Genomic DNA, 14,962 nt, shown 5'->3' on the forward strand with positions numbered 1-14,962 from the left:
TACTGTACAGTATATGTCAAGCTACATTTCAATACCGTCATGAAGAAGATTTGCCATGCCACTCTTAATAAAGGCAAACAAAATTTAATATAATTGTCAGTAAAGGGCACTTTAACTGAGAAAAAGATGCAACTGAAAAAATGTAAAGAATATATATGGTCTACAAACAGCAAACAAGCAAAAGTTCTATCAACTACGGCAACTTATATGGGGATGTCAAAAATCTGGGCAGAAATACAGATAGCCAAACTATAAAATAAAGAAAGAAATGCACAATGGGGGACGCCACAAAGGAGAAACCATGAATGAAACGGTAAACTGTTTGATTGTATTTCCAAATACTGCGTTTGATGTGTCAATAATACTTCAATATTTAATGTATTGAAAAAGCTTACATGCACTGAAGGAATGACACAAGACCAATACTTAGCACTCAGCAAGCTTGCTTGGGTTAATTTTTTTTTTATTTTTTTCTTCAAGAAAATAACATTGCAATCAAGTCGAACTTATTCAATAAATTACTTCATAGTTGTTTCTAAGCACCTAATTTATGCAAGCTACTTTACTTTGGATAAAACCATCCAATAAATATACACGTAATAATAACTAATAAAATCTGCAGTCTGTCCAAGGTTTCTCATGCCTTGAGTAAGTTATTGGTTTGAACTGGAGGAAAAGGTTCAGAAAATAGACATAATTAATAAATAACTCTTTTTGTTCAGCTTGGACCTGAAAAAGACAACTTCAATTTTCATCACTGGCTGTCACATGGAAAAAGATATTCTGCTTCTCAATATATCCAACTGCTCTGTCTCATCTCCTATATGCTACTGTGAATGGCTGCACTTATTCACGCTAGGCAAGTCTTACACGTCTTATAATCCAAGAAAGCAGAGTTCCTAAAGGAAAAAGACCTTTTATGGGTTCAGACCTGAAACAACATTCAGAATGAAGGTTTACCTAGTTTCCATTTTCAGATGTAAAGATTTTTTTCTTTTCCAAAATATACCCAACTCAATTAAATCATGGAATCACATTTTCAAAATCTACATGAAAATACCTGAGTGATGCGTTAAGCATAAACCTTTATGATTAGAACCTTGTGGATGTGGAAATTTGTAAAATACTGCATATTTTTTGTAATCACAATTTTACTGAAAAAAAAGTAATTCCAATAAGTATCATAAGCTGAAATGACAAACATTACCAAAAATCATATGGGTAACCTGACAAAGAATTTACCAAGCGGTCATAAGCAGAGCATTCAGCAGCCAGAGGAAATGGACACAAAAACACACAGATAACAGAAAATGTTAACACATTTGGAGTATACACATAGAAAGAAACCAAAACATTCTCCATTGGACTTCCAGATGAAGACGAACAGCTCAATAAATAATTAATAAATCAAGAATAATTAGTAATTTGTCTCTTAATTTTGCAATTAGCATTCACTCCGAGGTTTACTACATCTCTTGTTGCCTTGATAACCCATAAATTAAATTGCTCCTGGTGGATCAGGTATAGGAATAATTTAAGTTAGGGAACAAGGATTAATGAATCTTGGGGATGTCACCTGGACACAAGTAAAACTATGTTCACTGCCATATAGAGAAATGAAAAAAAAAAATCAGTTGGTAAGATAAACATCTGAAAAATAATATTTGAGGTTGAACTGAAATCTTTAGAACAAAAATATGAGACTGATATTGCCTGATAACATTAAAAACTAAAGTACAATACCAAAATAAGTCTGAAAGAGAGGCTGAGACTAGATGTTGGCACATATCTTACTGCATATGGTGAACTTTCCTTGGGGTACCTGCACACTCACAGGATAGACTTAATTTTGCTTTATTTTTCCTCAGGTATTCAAAAAATAGTTTTGAAGAAGAGTGGAATAATTTGAGCAAGCTGCAACAGGAAGTTCACCTTCTCTGTTGAGTGCATTACTGATCTCTACCTGACCCCTGGTTTTCTCTTTGTCATTTTCCAACTCTGATATCAAGTTATTTTTATACTTCTCATAATCAATGCCCCCACAGCATAAAAAAACACCATTGCCAGATTTAGATGGAGTCTTCATTGAAGAGATCATATAGAAAAAGTAATTACTAAATTGTATATCCAAAATCGGAAGGTAGATTCTATGATAGTGGTGCAGTTCATTCAGGCAATAATAAAATGATTTTCTGAATTCTTTTACAGTCACAGCGTAGCAAAGAACATTCCTAGAGCATCAGACATAAATCAGAGATTAGCCACAGATGATGTGCTGAATGAACCATGTAGTGCACACTCATCCACTCAAACACACACACACAATATCTCATTTCTTTCAAATGGTGACACATTACGCACCAGAACAACACATGTAGAGTTGTGACGGACATTTAAACCAGTGACGTCTCAACCATTTTTGTACAAGCAAAAAATTGACTTATAGGAGTAGGTGTAGTTTTAACTTGGCATACATACAAAGGACTCCTTACAGTGCACTAGTTTTTATAATTCAGAATAGCCGAAATACAATTCAAAGAAAGCATATTATATTTGTAAATGGAATAATGGAAAAAAAACTTCTGGAAATGTCAGACTTTCTCATACAAATTTAACATTTCCTTTCAACACTGTGATTTCTCCTATCATGTTCAAACACTTTCCTCTGAAAACTGTGTATAGTAACTCACCTTTCTTTAGCAGGTGTTGACAATATTTATCATGGAACCAAGGGATCTGAAACTCTGGGCATTCTAAACAAACAGCCCGGTTTAATTCCATCAATCTCAATCTGATTCTCATGTTCAATGCATCTGGAAGAACTATAATAAGAGAAATGCAAATTGTTGCTGGTGATTTGTGAATCACATAATCAAGGCCTAGCTGCTGGCAACATGAACATTAAATTCCATATAATTTAGCATATAGTATAGGCATACAGTCTTGGGCAGATTTGTTACACGTGGGAAGTAAAAATGTTAGATCTGAATACACAATAGGAGGTTTGAATCTTTAAAGTGCCCCTTATGTGAAGGACCTAGGAGTCACAGTGGACTTATTATCACTATCAACTTCCAGGTAGTGTTCATTAAGAAGGCTAAGTGAAAGTTCAGTTATATGGCATGCTGTGTAGACTACAAACAAAAGGATGTTATACTTAAGCTTTACAGCACACTGGTGAAGCCTCACCTGGAGTACTGTGTTTAGTTTTGGTCTCCAGTCTACAAAAAACATAGCAGCACTAGAAAGAGTCTAGAGGAGAGTGACTAGGTTGGCTCCTGGGCTGCATGGTATAAGGTATGAAGAAAAATTGGAGGAGTTGCACCTTTGAAATTTAAGCAAATGGAGATTAAGAGGTGACATGATTGAAGTGTCTAAAGTTAGCAAAGGAATTAATACAGTGGATTGAGATCAGCAAGAACATGGGGATACAGTTGGAAACATGTTAAGGGTATATTTTGAATAAATATTATGCAGTTCTCTTCACTCAGAGAACTATAAACACATGGAATAAGTTACCAAGTAGTTTGGTGGACAACAGGACACTAGGTACATTCAAAATTCAACTTGATGTTATTTTAGAGGAAGTGAAAGGATAGGATTGGCAAGCTTTGTTGAGCTGAATTAACAAATATGTACTGTGAACTGAAAACATGCCATATGCAGTACTATTAGTCAAAAACTATACCAAATATAACTTGCTACAGCAAAGCGTTACTTGAAATATTAGTTCTTCCTCATTCCATGACCTGTAAAACCTCCGAAGGTTTAACATAAAACAGCTTACACGCCAAAAGGGTACTTCATTCATATTCTGATAATCCTTTATTCTCCTTGTTTGCATTTTATACTGTTACATTTAGTAATATCATTTAACTTACCTCTTACAACTTAAAGTACCTGGGGCAGGGGAGGCAGAGGCAGGCTGAACTTGCTGATAGAGGTTTGCCATCCTGCCTGCGCACACATTTTTTTTATATGTTAATTACTTCATGTAGTTTATAGTGATGGCCGAGAAAAATAATGTATTTATTAGAATCATTATCTATGGTGAATAACCCAGGACAACAGGAAACAATATCAAAAATGTCCATGAAAAAAAATCTCATGTTATTTGTGTCACATAGTCTACATGTCAAGTCATCCAGGCATCTCCTCACAGCATCTAAAATGCATGTATTTTTACTAAAATATTGTTAAATAAACCAGTTCTAGAAAACACATTTGTTAACCAAAATAGAACATGCTCAAACGGTAACAAACATTAAACTGTAGACCTGCTTCCCATGGATACATTTATATTCATTTATATGGATTGTGAGAAATTAATTCATGCATTTATCTCTAGTAGGATTGACTACTGCAATGCGGTGTTCACTGGCTGTTCAAACTGTTCTCTATACAGCCTCCAGTTAATCCAAAATGCGGCTGTAAGAATTATTACAAGAACAAGAAAATATGAACACATAACTCCAATTCTTAAATCTTTACACTGGCTCCCAGTTAAGTTTAGGGCAGATTTCAAAATCCTCCTTTTAACATATAAAGCATTAAATGGCCAAGGTCTGGCTTACTTGTCTGAACTTATCATGACTTACAAACCTGAGCGCACATTAAGATCTCAAGATGCTGGTCTGCTTAGGATTCTAAGGATTGATAAAATAACAGTGGGAGGTCGAGCTTTTAGTTACCGGGCCCCTAAACTGTGGAGTGGTCTTCCCGCTTCCATAAGAGATGCCCCTTCAGTCTCAGCCTTTAAATCCCGGCTGAAGACTCACTACTTCAGTTTAGCATATCCTGACTAGAGCTGCTGATTAACTGTACAGACTGCATCTCTGTTGTTAGTCATTAGCACTAAAACATAAGTAACATGATAATTATATTTGAATACTAACCCTCACCTATTCTGTTTCTTTTCTCGGTACCCAAATGTGGCAATTGGTGCTACGGCCCACCTGCCAAGTTGTTTGCCTGCCTATGGTAAAGTCATCCCTGATGGAGGATCACAGGAATCATGGGAAAGAGGGTCCTTTCATCGGAACAACGTTTCAGCCGTGGCATGGCCAAATGGGGAGGCAGCTAGATTGATGAGGTCTCCAGGACTCTAAAAATTTCCAAACCTAATTATGTCATATCATCTAATGTTAAACCGTACTTCTAAAATTTTTATTATTATGCTGTATTAAGTAATTGTTCTGTTCTATGTATTGTATTGTATTGACCCCCTACTTTTGACACCCACTGCACGCCCAACCTACCTGGAAAGGGGTCTCTCTTTGAACTGCCTTTCCCGAGGTTTCTTCCATTTTTCCCTACAAGGTTTTTATTGGGAGTTTTTCCTTGTCTTCTCAGAGAGTCAAGGCTGGGGGGCTGTCAAAAGGCAGGGCCTGTTAAAGCCCATTGCGGCACTTCCTGTGTGATTTTGGGCTATACAAAAATAAACTTTATTATATTGTATTGTCTCATCTACAACTGGAGTACAGTATTCTGGAATTATTTAAAAGTGGTTTGTGAAACCACAGAGGTGTACTGACCTTTTGCTTTTTGAAACATCTCAAATATGTGATTCTTCCATTCAAATGCTTGCGTTTTGGGCTCTTTCTGCTTTAGTTCATAAAAGCATTTTACGGAACTGGTTTATTTAACAATATGTATATTTAGCCAAGAAGGTGCCCCTAGCAGCTGTTGGGGGTGGCATTCCTTCCACTTTCCAACCTTCTGTGGCTTCACATTTCTGCCTCCCAGGTTAGTGTAAGGCACTTGTGACATCTGTTAGGTTACTTCTTTCTAGTGTCCTGAAAGAATATTGCATCCTTACATCCAGGCTACCACTCTCTGCTTTTATTCTCTTTACTATTTATTTGCACAACTCTCTCCTAGCCCCATGGAAGATAAGCTAGCTTCCTGTTGCTACAAACTTTGTTTGACAGTGCTTCTTTCACTTTTTTGTACATGGCTTCAATATTAAGTAATTTGCTGTAAGCATTTATACAAATGCTGCAATAGAGAGAAAGAAAGCACAGTGGAATCACAGACACATGCATAGGAAAATATACAACCTGTAACAGCTTTCTGACTCAAGATGAAGGACTGTGTACAGTATTTGATTTAATATTGTCTGTTCTTCCTGTTGCATACATTAACATTATTGTCTATCAAAAACAGACACTAGCAAAAATGTGCTGTACAATATGATATTTGAAACAAATGTTTACTTTTTTTTTTTTGCCTCTCTACTTACTTATGGTATGAAAACGATCTTAGAATGGAAAAACAACTTCAAGTGATGTGGACTATTTTTTCCCCATTTAAGCACGCTATAATGTGACTACTTTTTAAGCTCCTTGTTTAAATAACTTTACTATTATCTGCATTTATGTTTTGCCCATCTACAAATAAACTTACTTACATTGGTAAAAATGTTTCTAAAACGCAGCACATTTCACAAAGCCTTTTGAATTCTATTTTGTCCTGCCATGCACCTATGTTAATTATCAGTCAAAGCTGTTCTTTTTCATTACAAAATGACCTGCTTTTTCAAAGCCATTTTAAGAAAATAAAGCACATATTGCGTAAGTAATTTTGCATCCACAATAGCATGGTAATGCAGTGATTAGTGTTGCTGCTTCACAGATCCATCACTCTTCAAATAAAAGGCTCATTCTCATGCAAATATACTTCATTGTTTTGCCCAAGATGATTTTCCAGAAATGGCTTCATTAACAATATTTTGAACAAAACAAATGTGTTATAAACATTGTGAATATATACAATTGGATACCTAACCTGTAGATTAAGCAACACATGTAATGAATTAATGAATATTCTGACATGGTTTGCTGCTATTCAGTGTGAGTTTCAACTGAAGTTCACCCTGTCAGTTACTTTGTTAATCCTGACATCCATGAAAACGTTAAAATCTTTTTCGAGGCCATCACTACAAACAACACAAGGTAAGTAACAGATAAAATATACCATATATATATATATATATATATATATATATATATATATATATATATATATATATATATATATATATATATATACATATATATACATATATATATATATATATATATATATAGAGAGAGAGAGAGAGAGAGAGAGAGAGAGATATATAGATATAGATATATATATATATATATATGAAGTATTCCTTTAAAAACATGCAAACTTCTGACATACAGTGACTAAACCCTAGATTCAAACTAAACTACAGCTGAAGTGTGCAGTACAAATAAAACAGAAATTGGTATGAGAAAAAACACAAATTTCAAGGAAACACACAATCCAACCTTGGATTAAAGATTGGTCATCATAACACCCAGCAGGTGCTGTATGCCTACTGTGGCACGCGGCTGGGGGTGGTCCTCCAGACCGTGAAGGGGCGACCGTCCTGGTTGCTTTGGGGGCCACGGGTGCAGAGCTTTGAAGCTCAACCCTGTAGGGGCTCATGGTCACCGCCAGGGGGCACCCCAATGCCTGGAGAGCCCTGGACCTCAGCACTTCTGCCACACCAGGAAGGGCTGGGGGAAGAGGAGCAGGGACACCCGGAGTGCTTCCGGGGATACAGCCGGCACTTCCGCCACACTGGGGCGTGTCGGTGGAAGATTGCCGGAGCACACCTGGAGCACATGCGGGGGGGACATAAAAGGGGCCGCCTCCCTTCATTCGGGGATGGAGTTGGGTGGAAGAGGACGAGGTCTGGAAGGAGAGAGAAATTGTGCACTTTAAATACTTGTAAATAAACGTGTGTTGGACTTTAAAATGATGTCCGTCTGTCTGTGTCCGGGCTGCTTCCCACACTACATACAGGACTAAAACTGAGCAGTCAGTCAAGCAGAAAAAAATACCTCATAAGGTATTCAGAACAAACATAACTGGACCATGGTTTAACTATGACTGGAAATGCATATTAATATATTCTATGTTAAAGATTTAAACTCTTGTGTTGTGACTAATATTAGAATACATTACATATCACTGCTAGTGATTATTTAAATTGCAGTTATTGGTTTTTTTGACCAATACTTCTTAAAAATATTCCAAATTTAAAAAATGTAAACATTGTTGCTTCATATTATAAAAATAAAAAAATAGCATATTCATTTATTATTGGGAACATGTGAAATACTCTTGTTTGCCACAACATATTAAAGCATACTATAAAAAATGAATTATTATATAAAAATATCTTCACATACTATCCAGTTGTGCATCTAATTTAGCTAAGAAATCCACATTAAAAATTGCTCTTATTAAATCCTCAGGAAAGATGTCTGCAACAGCCAATGCATAAGCCAAAAGGACCAACAAGTGAGGATCAAAGGAGCCTATGAGACAGAGAGAAAATGAAAATAGTCATTTAATAATTCTTATTGTAAACTAGATACGATTTATATATATAAGAGTTTAATTGTCACACAAGTAAATAAAATAATATTAAAGAAACACACCATCCATTTACATGTTACTTACCCAAAGTACTTTGTAGTTATGACTGAGAAAATTTTTTACTCGTGTTTTTATGCGGAATGGAGACAAACAAGTTTAAGACATAATGCAACCCAACAGTGACCAATGCTGTACAACAGCAAACATTTTTAAAACTGCTATGGAAAAATGAAAAAAAACAACTAAAGTTCACATTACTCATGGAGCATAATACACGTCAGTTATCAATTAATATAGTCAAAACATACAAAACGCATGCTTTTTGCTAAAATATTATTAAATAAAAACTTAAATAAAAAAAGGAATGATCAGTGTACATCATAAACATGAAAGCCACATAGAATTGACTTTTCTAACTGAAGACAGTACTCGACTAATGAATGAGAGGGAGAGGCAGGTCTTCATAAAAAAGTAAATTCCATAAGGCTTTAGTTTTATGTTTATGATGTGCGCTGATTACTGCAGAAGCAAATATTTAATAGAATCTTACTGTAGCAAAAAAGCATTTGTTTTAAACATGCTGTGCATATGACTGGATAACTAAGTGCATTATGCACCAAAAGGAACTTGAGATTTTTTTTCCCCATGGACATTTTTCACATTCTTTACCCTTGTACAGAACTAACTCTATTACAAGTTTTTTCATTCTATTCTGACTAAAAACCTTTCTCAGCCATCACTGAAGACTATATGGGGTAAATAACATTAAAAAAAATATTTTTGGGTGGAGTATTCCTATAAGGCTAAGGGTAAGGTTTTCCACATTATTTCTCACTTTCTAATGATAATTTCCATTATGCAGTATACAACAGAAAGTAACAGTATAACACTTGTACAATACTATATTTGCATTTTTGTACAGATATAAGCAGAATACCAGTATTCAGAAAAACCAAGATGAATGCATTTTTGTTAGTTAAAGTAACTGCAAGAAGGATTATATGTGCATATTGTGACACACTAGTTGTAGCAACAACACACAAGCTATGTCTACATTAGAAGATCCAACTCAAATATGAGTGGAGACTAAAGAAGTCAAAAAAGAACAGAAATAGGATATTCAAGAAGTATAAAAGCGCTGAAGCAAAATTAGAGTTAAGTGTATAATAAAAATATTTTGAAAACATTATTTTCAAATTCAATTATCTTCAATTATAGTTCACCCAAAATGTGAAATTTCATCTGTGCAAATCAAGTCGTTCAGTAAACCTTTGCACATTAGTACAGGTTAATAAATTAACATTACACTGGGTTAATATATTAACATTACGCAAATAAATGTTCAAATTTATAATTTTTTTTTAATTAATTCTTATCCTGGTACTTTATCCCCAAGGTTTGTTCAACACTCAAAGTACACCAAATAAAATACACATTTTAGGATGTAGCCACTAGCATGATGAAGAAGTTCCACAGTAGATATTATTCAAGTTTTGAACTTTCTCAAGATAAAGGTTCAGAAATTTTTAATTTTGGTAAATTGGTGCTTTAAATCTTGTGATTTAGTACCATTCTATATAAAATAAAGCAGATTAAAATAATGAATGCAATAGTTGGACAGCACCATTTCTGAGCTGTAGAAAGTCTATAAACAAGTCTTGGTTTAGAAAACAGACTGACACGTTCACATTTACAAAAATAACTCATAGTATACAAACTTATACAGCAAAAAACACATTATGTGGTCCCATCTACCAAAAGCAATTAGGTCTGTCATGGATTGTGTACAATTTAGGGCATAACCATGCCTGAATTTAGCACATACTATACTTTGACCAAAAAGGACAAAAAAGACATACCTAAATGTGGCCTGAAGTGCTGGATACAAGCATCAAAAAATTCTGCACCCTGAGGTGGATCATAGTTTAGAACAGCAAATGGTAATATTGTTGCATAAGTTGCTGTATAATGAACCTAATAAAAAATAATTAAAGATACAACTTTAAAATCATCTCTAAATAGGAAACTGTTGGCAGAAAGAGAAACGGCAATAAACATGTTCAAGGAAGCAGATAATGTAATTATAATTCATCATTATGCAGTTCAGTAACTCTATATAGTATACAGTAAGTACCATAGCATGTATTATTAAAAATGTCTAAGCATCCACTTTGAACTGTATAATAACGATCCTCAGTAGTAAATTACTTTTGTCAATAGTAGACATTATCACAGTTATAATATCAATTAACTTGTATATTTCCTTGATTTGGTTTATCGACTTTATCAGGAATTTTCACTTTTATTCTGTACAATTCAACTGTGTTGTAAAACTAACAAGTTTTGGTCAGCACAACAATTGATTAATATTTATTTAGCTTTCAATTTTATCCAAGTTCAACTATAAAACTCAGAAGAACAGATTAATATTTTCCATATAAATACAGTTGGACCAATGATTGGTTTTAAGTTATTTCCTTAGTTTACATTCTCAGTAATTAAGACAAACTCAAGTAAAATGAGATAATACCTTGTTTAAATCTACAGTTGAATCAAACTTAGATCTTAGAATAGAAAAATAAATTAAAACAATTTAGCAAATTTACAACTGGATGGCTCAAAACAATGGCATGGAGTGTTTGAAAATATGTGTACAATATGTATAACAATTGACATGCTGGAGGAAAGGCAAAAGTAAATTATACATAGAGGAAAGCCTTAAGCGCTACACAGTCGTAGAAGTTCTGTGTAATGAAGTTGACAAAGATTATTTCCAGGCAAAGTAAGTGACCGACACACAGGTGTGAGAATTCTTAAATTAAGTTACATTATTTTTGTTGAAATTGGAAATGTCAGAAAATGAACTAACAGAGCATGAACTTTTGCCACTGTTTGTTTTTACTTTATATATATATATATATATATATATATATATATATATATATATATATATATATATATATATATATATATATATATATATATATACATATACACAGTGGTGTGAAAAACTATTTGCCCCCTTCCTGATTTCTTATTCTTTTGCATGTTTGTCACACAAAATGTTTCTGATCATCAAACACATTTAACCATTAGTCAAATATAACACAAGTAAACACAAAATGCAGTTTTTAAATGATGGTTTTTATTATTTAGGGAGAAAAAATCCAAACCTACATGGCCCTGTGTGAAAAGTAATTGCCCCTGAACCTAATAACTGGTTGGGCCACCCTTAGCAGCAATAACTGCAATCAAGCGTTTGCGATAACTTGCAATGAGTCTTTACAGCTCTGGAGGAATTTTGGCCCACTCATCTCTGCAGAATTGTTGTAATTCAGTTTTATTTGAGGGTTTTCTAGCATGAACCGCCTTTTTAAGGTCATGCCATAGCATCTCAATTGGATTCAGGTCAGGACTTTGACTAGGCCACTCCAAAGTCTTCATTTTATTTTTCTTCAGCCATTCAGAGGTGGATTTGCTGGTATGTTTTGGGTCATTGTCCTGTTGCAGCACCCAAGATCGCTTCAGCTTGAGTTGACGAATAGATGGCCAGACATTCTCCTTCAGGATTTTTTGGTAGACAGTAGAATTCATGGTTCCATCTATCACAGCAAGCCTTCCAGGTCCTGAAGCAGCAAAACAACCCCAGACCATCACACTACCACCACCATATTTTACTGTTGGTATGATGTTCTTTTCTGAAATGCTGTGTTCCTTTTACGCCAGATGTAACAGGACATTTGCCTTCCAAAAAGTTCAACTTTTGTCTCATCAGTCCACAAAGTATTTTCCCAAAAGTCTTGGCAATCATTGAGATGTTTCTTAGCAAAATTGAGATGAGCCCTAATGTTCTTTTGCTTAACAGTGGTTTGCGTCTTGGAAATCTGCCATGCAGGCCGTTTTTGCCCAATCTCTTTCTTATGGTGGAGTCGTGAACACTGACCTTAATTGAAGCAAGTGAGGCCTGCGGTTCTTTAGACGTTGTCCTGGGGTCTTTTGTGACCTCTCGGATGAGTCGTCTCTGCGCTCTTGGGGTAATTTTGGTCGGCCGGCCAATCCTGGGAAGGTTCACCACTGTTCCATGTTTTTGCCATTTGTGGATAATGGCTCTCACTGTGGTTCGCTGGAGTCCCAAAGCTTTAGAAATGGCTTTATAACCTTTACCAGACTGATAGATCTCAATTACTTCTGTTCTCATTTGTTCCTGAATTTCTTTGGATCTTGGCATGATGTCTAGCTTTTGAGGTGCTTTTGGTCTACTTCTCTGTGTCAGGCAGCTCTATTTAAGTGATTTCTTGATTGAAACAGGTGTGGCAGTAATCAGGCCTGGGGTGGCTACGGAAATTGAACTCAGGTGTGATACACCACAGTTAGGTTATTTTTTAACAAGGGGGCAATTACTTTTTCACACAGGGCCAATAGGTTTGGATTTTTTTTCTCCAAAAATAATAAAAACCATCATTTAAAAACTGCATTTTGTGTTTACTTGTGTTATATTTGACTGATGGTTAAATGTGTTTGATGATCAGAAACATTTTGTGTGACAAACATGCAAAAGAATAAGAAATCAGGAAGGGGGCAAATAGTTTTTCACACCACTGTACATATACATATATATATATATATATATATATATATATATATATATATATATATATATATATATACAGTTAGGTCCATAAATATTTGGACAGAGACAACTTTTTTCTAATTTTGGTTCTGTACATTACCACAATGAATTTTAAATGAAACAACTCAGATGCAGTTGAAGTGCAGACTTTCAGCTTTAATTCAGTGGGTTGAACAAAATGACTGCATAAAAATGTGAGGCAACTAAAGCATTTTTTTTAACACAATCCCTTCATTTCAGGGGCTCCAAAGTAATTGGACAATTGACTCAAAGGCTATTTCATGGGCAGGTGTGGCCAAGTCTGTCTTTACGTCATTATCAATTAAGCAGATAAAAGGCCTGGAATTGATTTGAGGTGTGGTGCTTGCATGTGGAAGATTTTGCTGTGAACAGACAACATGCGGTCAAAGGAGATCTCCATGCAGGTGAAAGAAGCCATCCTTAAGCTGCGAAAACAGAAAAAACCTATCCGAGAAATTGCTACAATATTACGAGTGGCAAAATCTACAGTTTGGTACATCCTGAGAAAGAAAGCAAGCACTGGTGAACTCAGCAACGCAAAAAGACCTGGATGTCCACGGAAGACAACAGTGATGGAAGATCGCAGAATCATTTCCATGGTGAAGAGAAACCCCTTCACAACAGCCAACCAAGTGAACAACACTCCAGGGGTCGGCGTATCGATATCCAAGTCTACCATAAAGAGGAGACTGCATGAAAGTAAATACAGAGGGTGCACTGCAAGGTGCAAGCCACTCATAAGCCTCAAGAATAGAAAGGCTAGAATGGACTTTGCTAAAGAACATCTAAAAAAGCCAGCACAGTTCTGGAAAATCATTCTTTGGAGAGATGAAACCAAGATCAACCTCTAACAGAATGATGGCAAGAAAAAAGTATGAAGAATGCGTGGAACAGCTCATTATCCAAAGCATACCACATCATCTGTAAAACAAGGTGGAGTCAGGCAGTGTGATGGCTTGGGCGTGCATGGCTGCCAGTGGCACTGGGACACTAGTGTTTATTGATGATGTGACACAGGACAGAAGCAGCCAAATGAATTCTGAGGTGTTCAAAGACATACTGTCTGCTCAAACCCAGCTAAATGCAGTCAAATTGATTGGGCGGCATTTCATGATACAGATGGACAATGACCCAAAACATACAGCCAAAGCAACCCAGGAGTTTATTAAAGCAAAGAAGTGGAAAATTCTTAAATGGCCAAGTCAGTCACCTGATCTTAACCCAATTGAGCATGCATTTCACTTGTTGAAGACTAAACTTCGGACAGAAAGGCCCACAAACAAACAGCAACTGAAAGCTGCTGCGGTAAAGGCCTGGCAGAGCATTAAAAAGAAGGAAACCCAGCATCTGGTGATGTCCTTGAGTTCAAGACTTCAGGCTGTCATTACCAGCAAAGGGGTTTTCAACCAAGTATTAGAAATGAACATTTTATTTCCAGTTATTTAATTTGTCCAATTACTTTTGAGCACCTGAAATACAGGGATTGTGTTCAAAAAATGCTTTAGTTGCCTCACATTTTTATGCAATCTTTTTGTTCAACCCACTGAATTAAAGCTGAAAGTCTGCACTTCAACTGCATCTGAGTTGTTTCATTTAAAATTCATTGTGGTAATGTACAGAACCAAAATTAGAAAAAAGTTGTCAAATATTTATGGACCTAACAGTGTGTGTGTGTATATATATATATATATATATATATATATATATATATATATATATATATGCCCTCCTTGAGCCGTCACCTTATCGTGGTGGAGGGTTTGCGTGTCCCAATGATCCTAGGAGCTATGTTGTCCGGGGCTTTATGCCCCTGGTAGGGCCACCCAAGGCAAACTGGTCCTAGGTGAGGGATGAGACAAAGACGGTTCCAAACCTCCAATGAAGAATAAAACTTGGACGACGTTTTCCCTTGCC

General features: G+C 35.6%; 1 protein-coding gene across 1 annotated transcript in view; it reads right to left on the minus strand.

The window, feature by feature from the left end:
- The window catches only part of fastkd1 (FAST kinase domains 1), a 57,535-nt gene that overhangs the window by 5,027 nt on the left and 37,546 nt on the right, over positions 1 to 14,962 (minus strand). Inside the window, exons 9-11 of the mRNA XM_039757577.1 lie at positions 10,257 to 10,371; positions 8,208 to 8,336; positions 2,691 to 2,822 (exon numbers count right to left, since the gene is read on the minus strand). Of these exons, the coding sequence (XP_039613511.1) occupies positions 2,691 to 2,822; positions 8,208 to 8,336; positions 10,257 to 10,371 (376 nt within the window). The remainder of the gene's footprint in view (positions 1 to 2,690; positions 2,823 to 8,207; positions 8,337 to 10,256; positions 10,372 to 14,962) is intronic.

This window comes from Polypterus senegalus, chromosome 6, assembly GCF_016835505.1.
Source record: "Polypterus senegalus isolate Bchr_013 chromosome 6, ASM1683550v1, whole genome shotgun sequence".
NCBI classification, from domain to species: Eukaryota; Metazoa; Chordata; class Cladistia; order Polypteriformes; family Polypteridae; genus Polypterus; species Polypterus senegalus.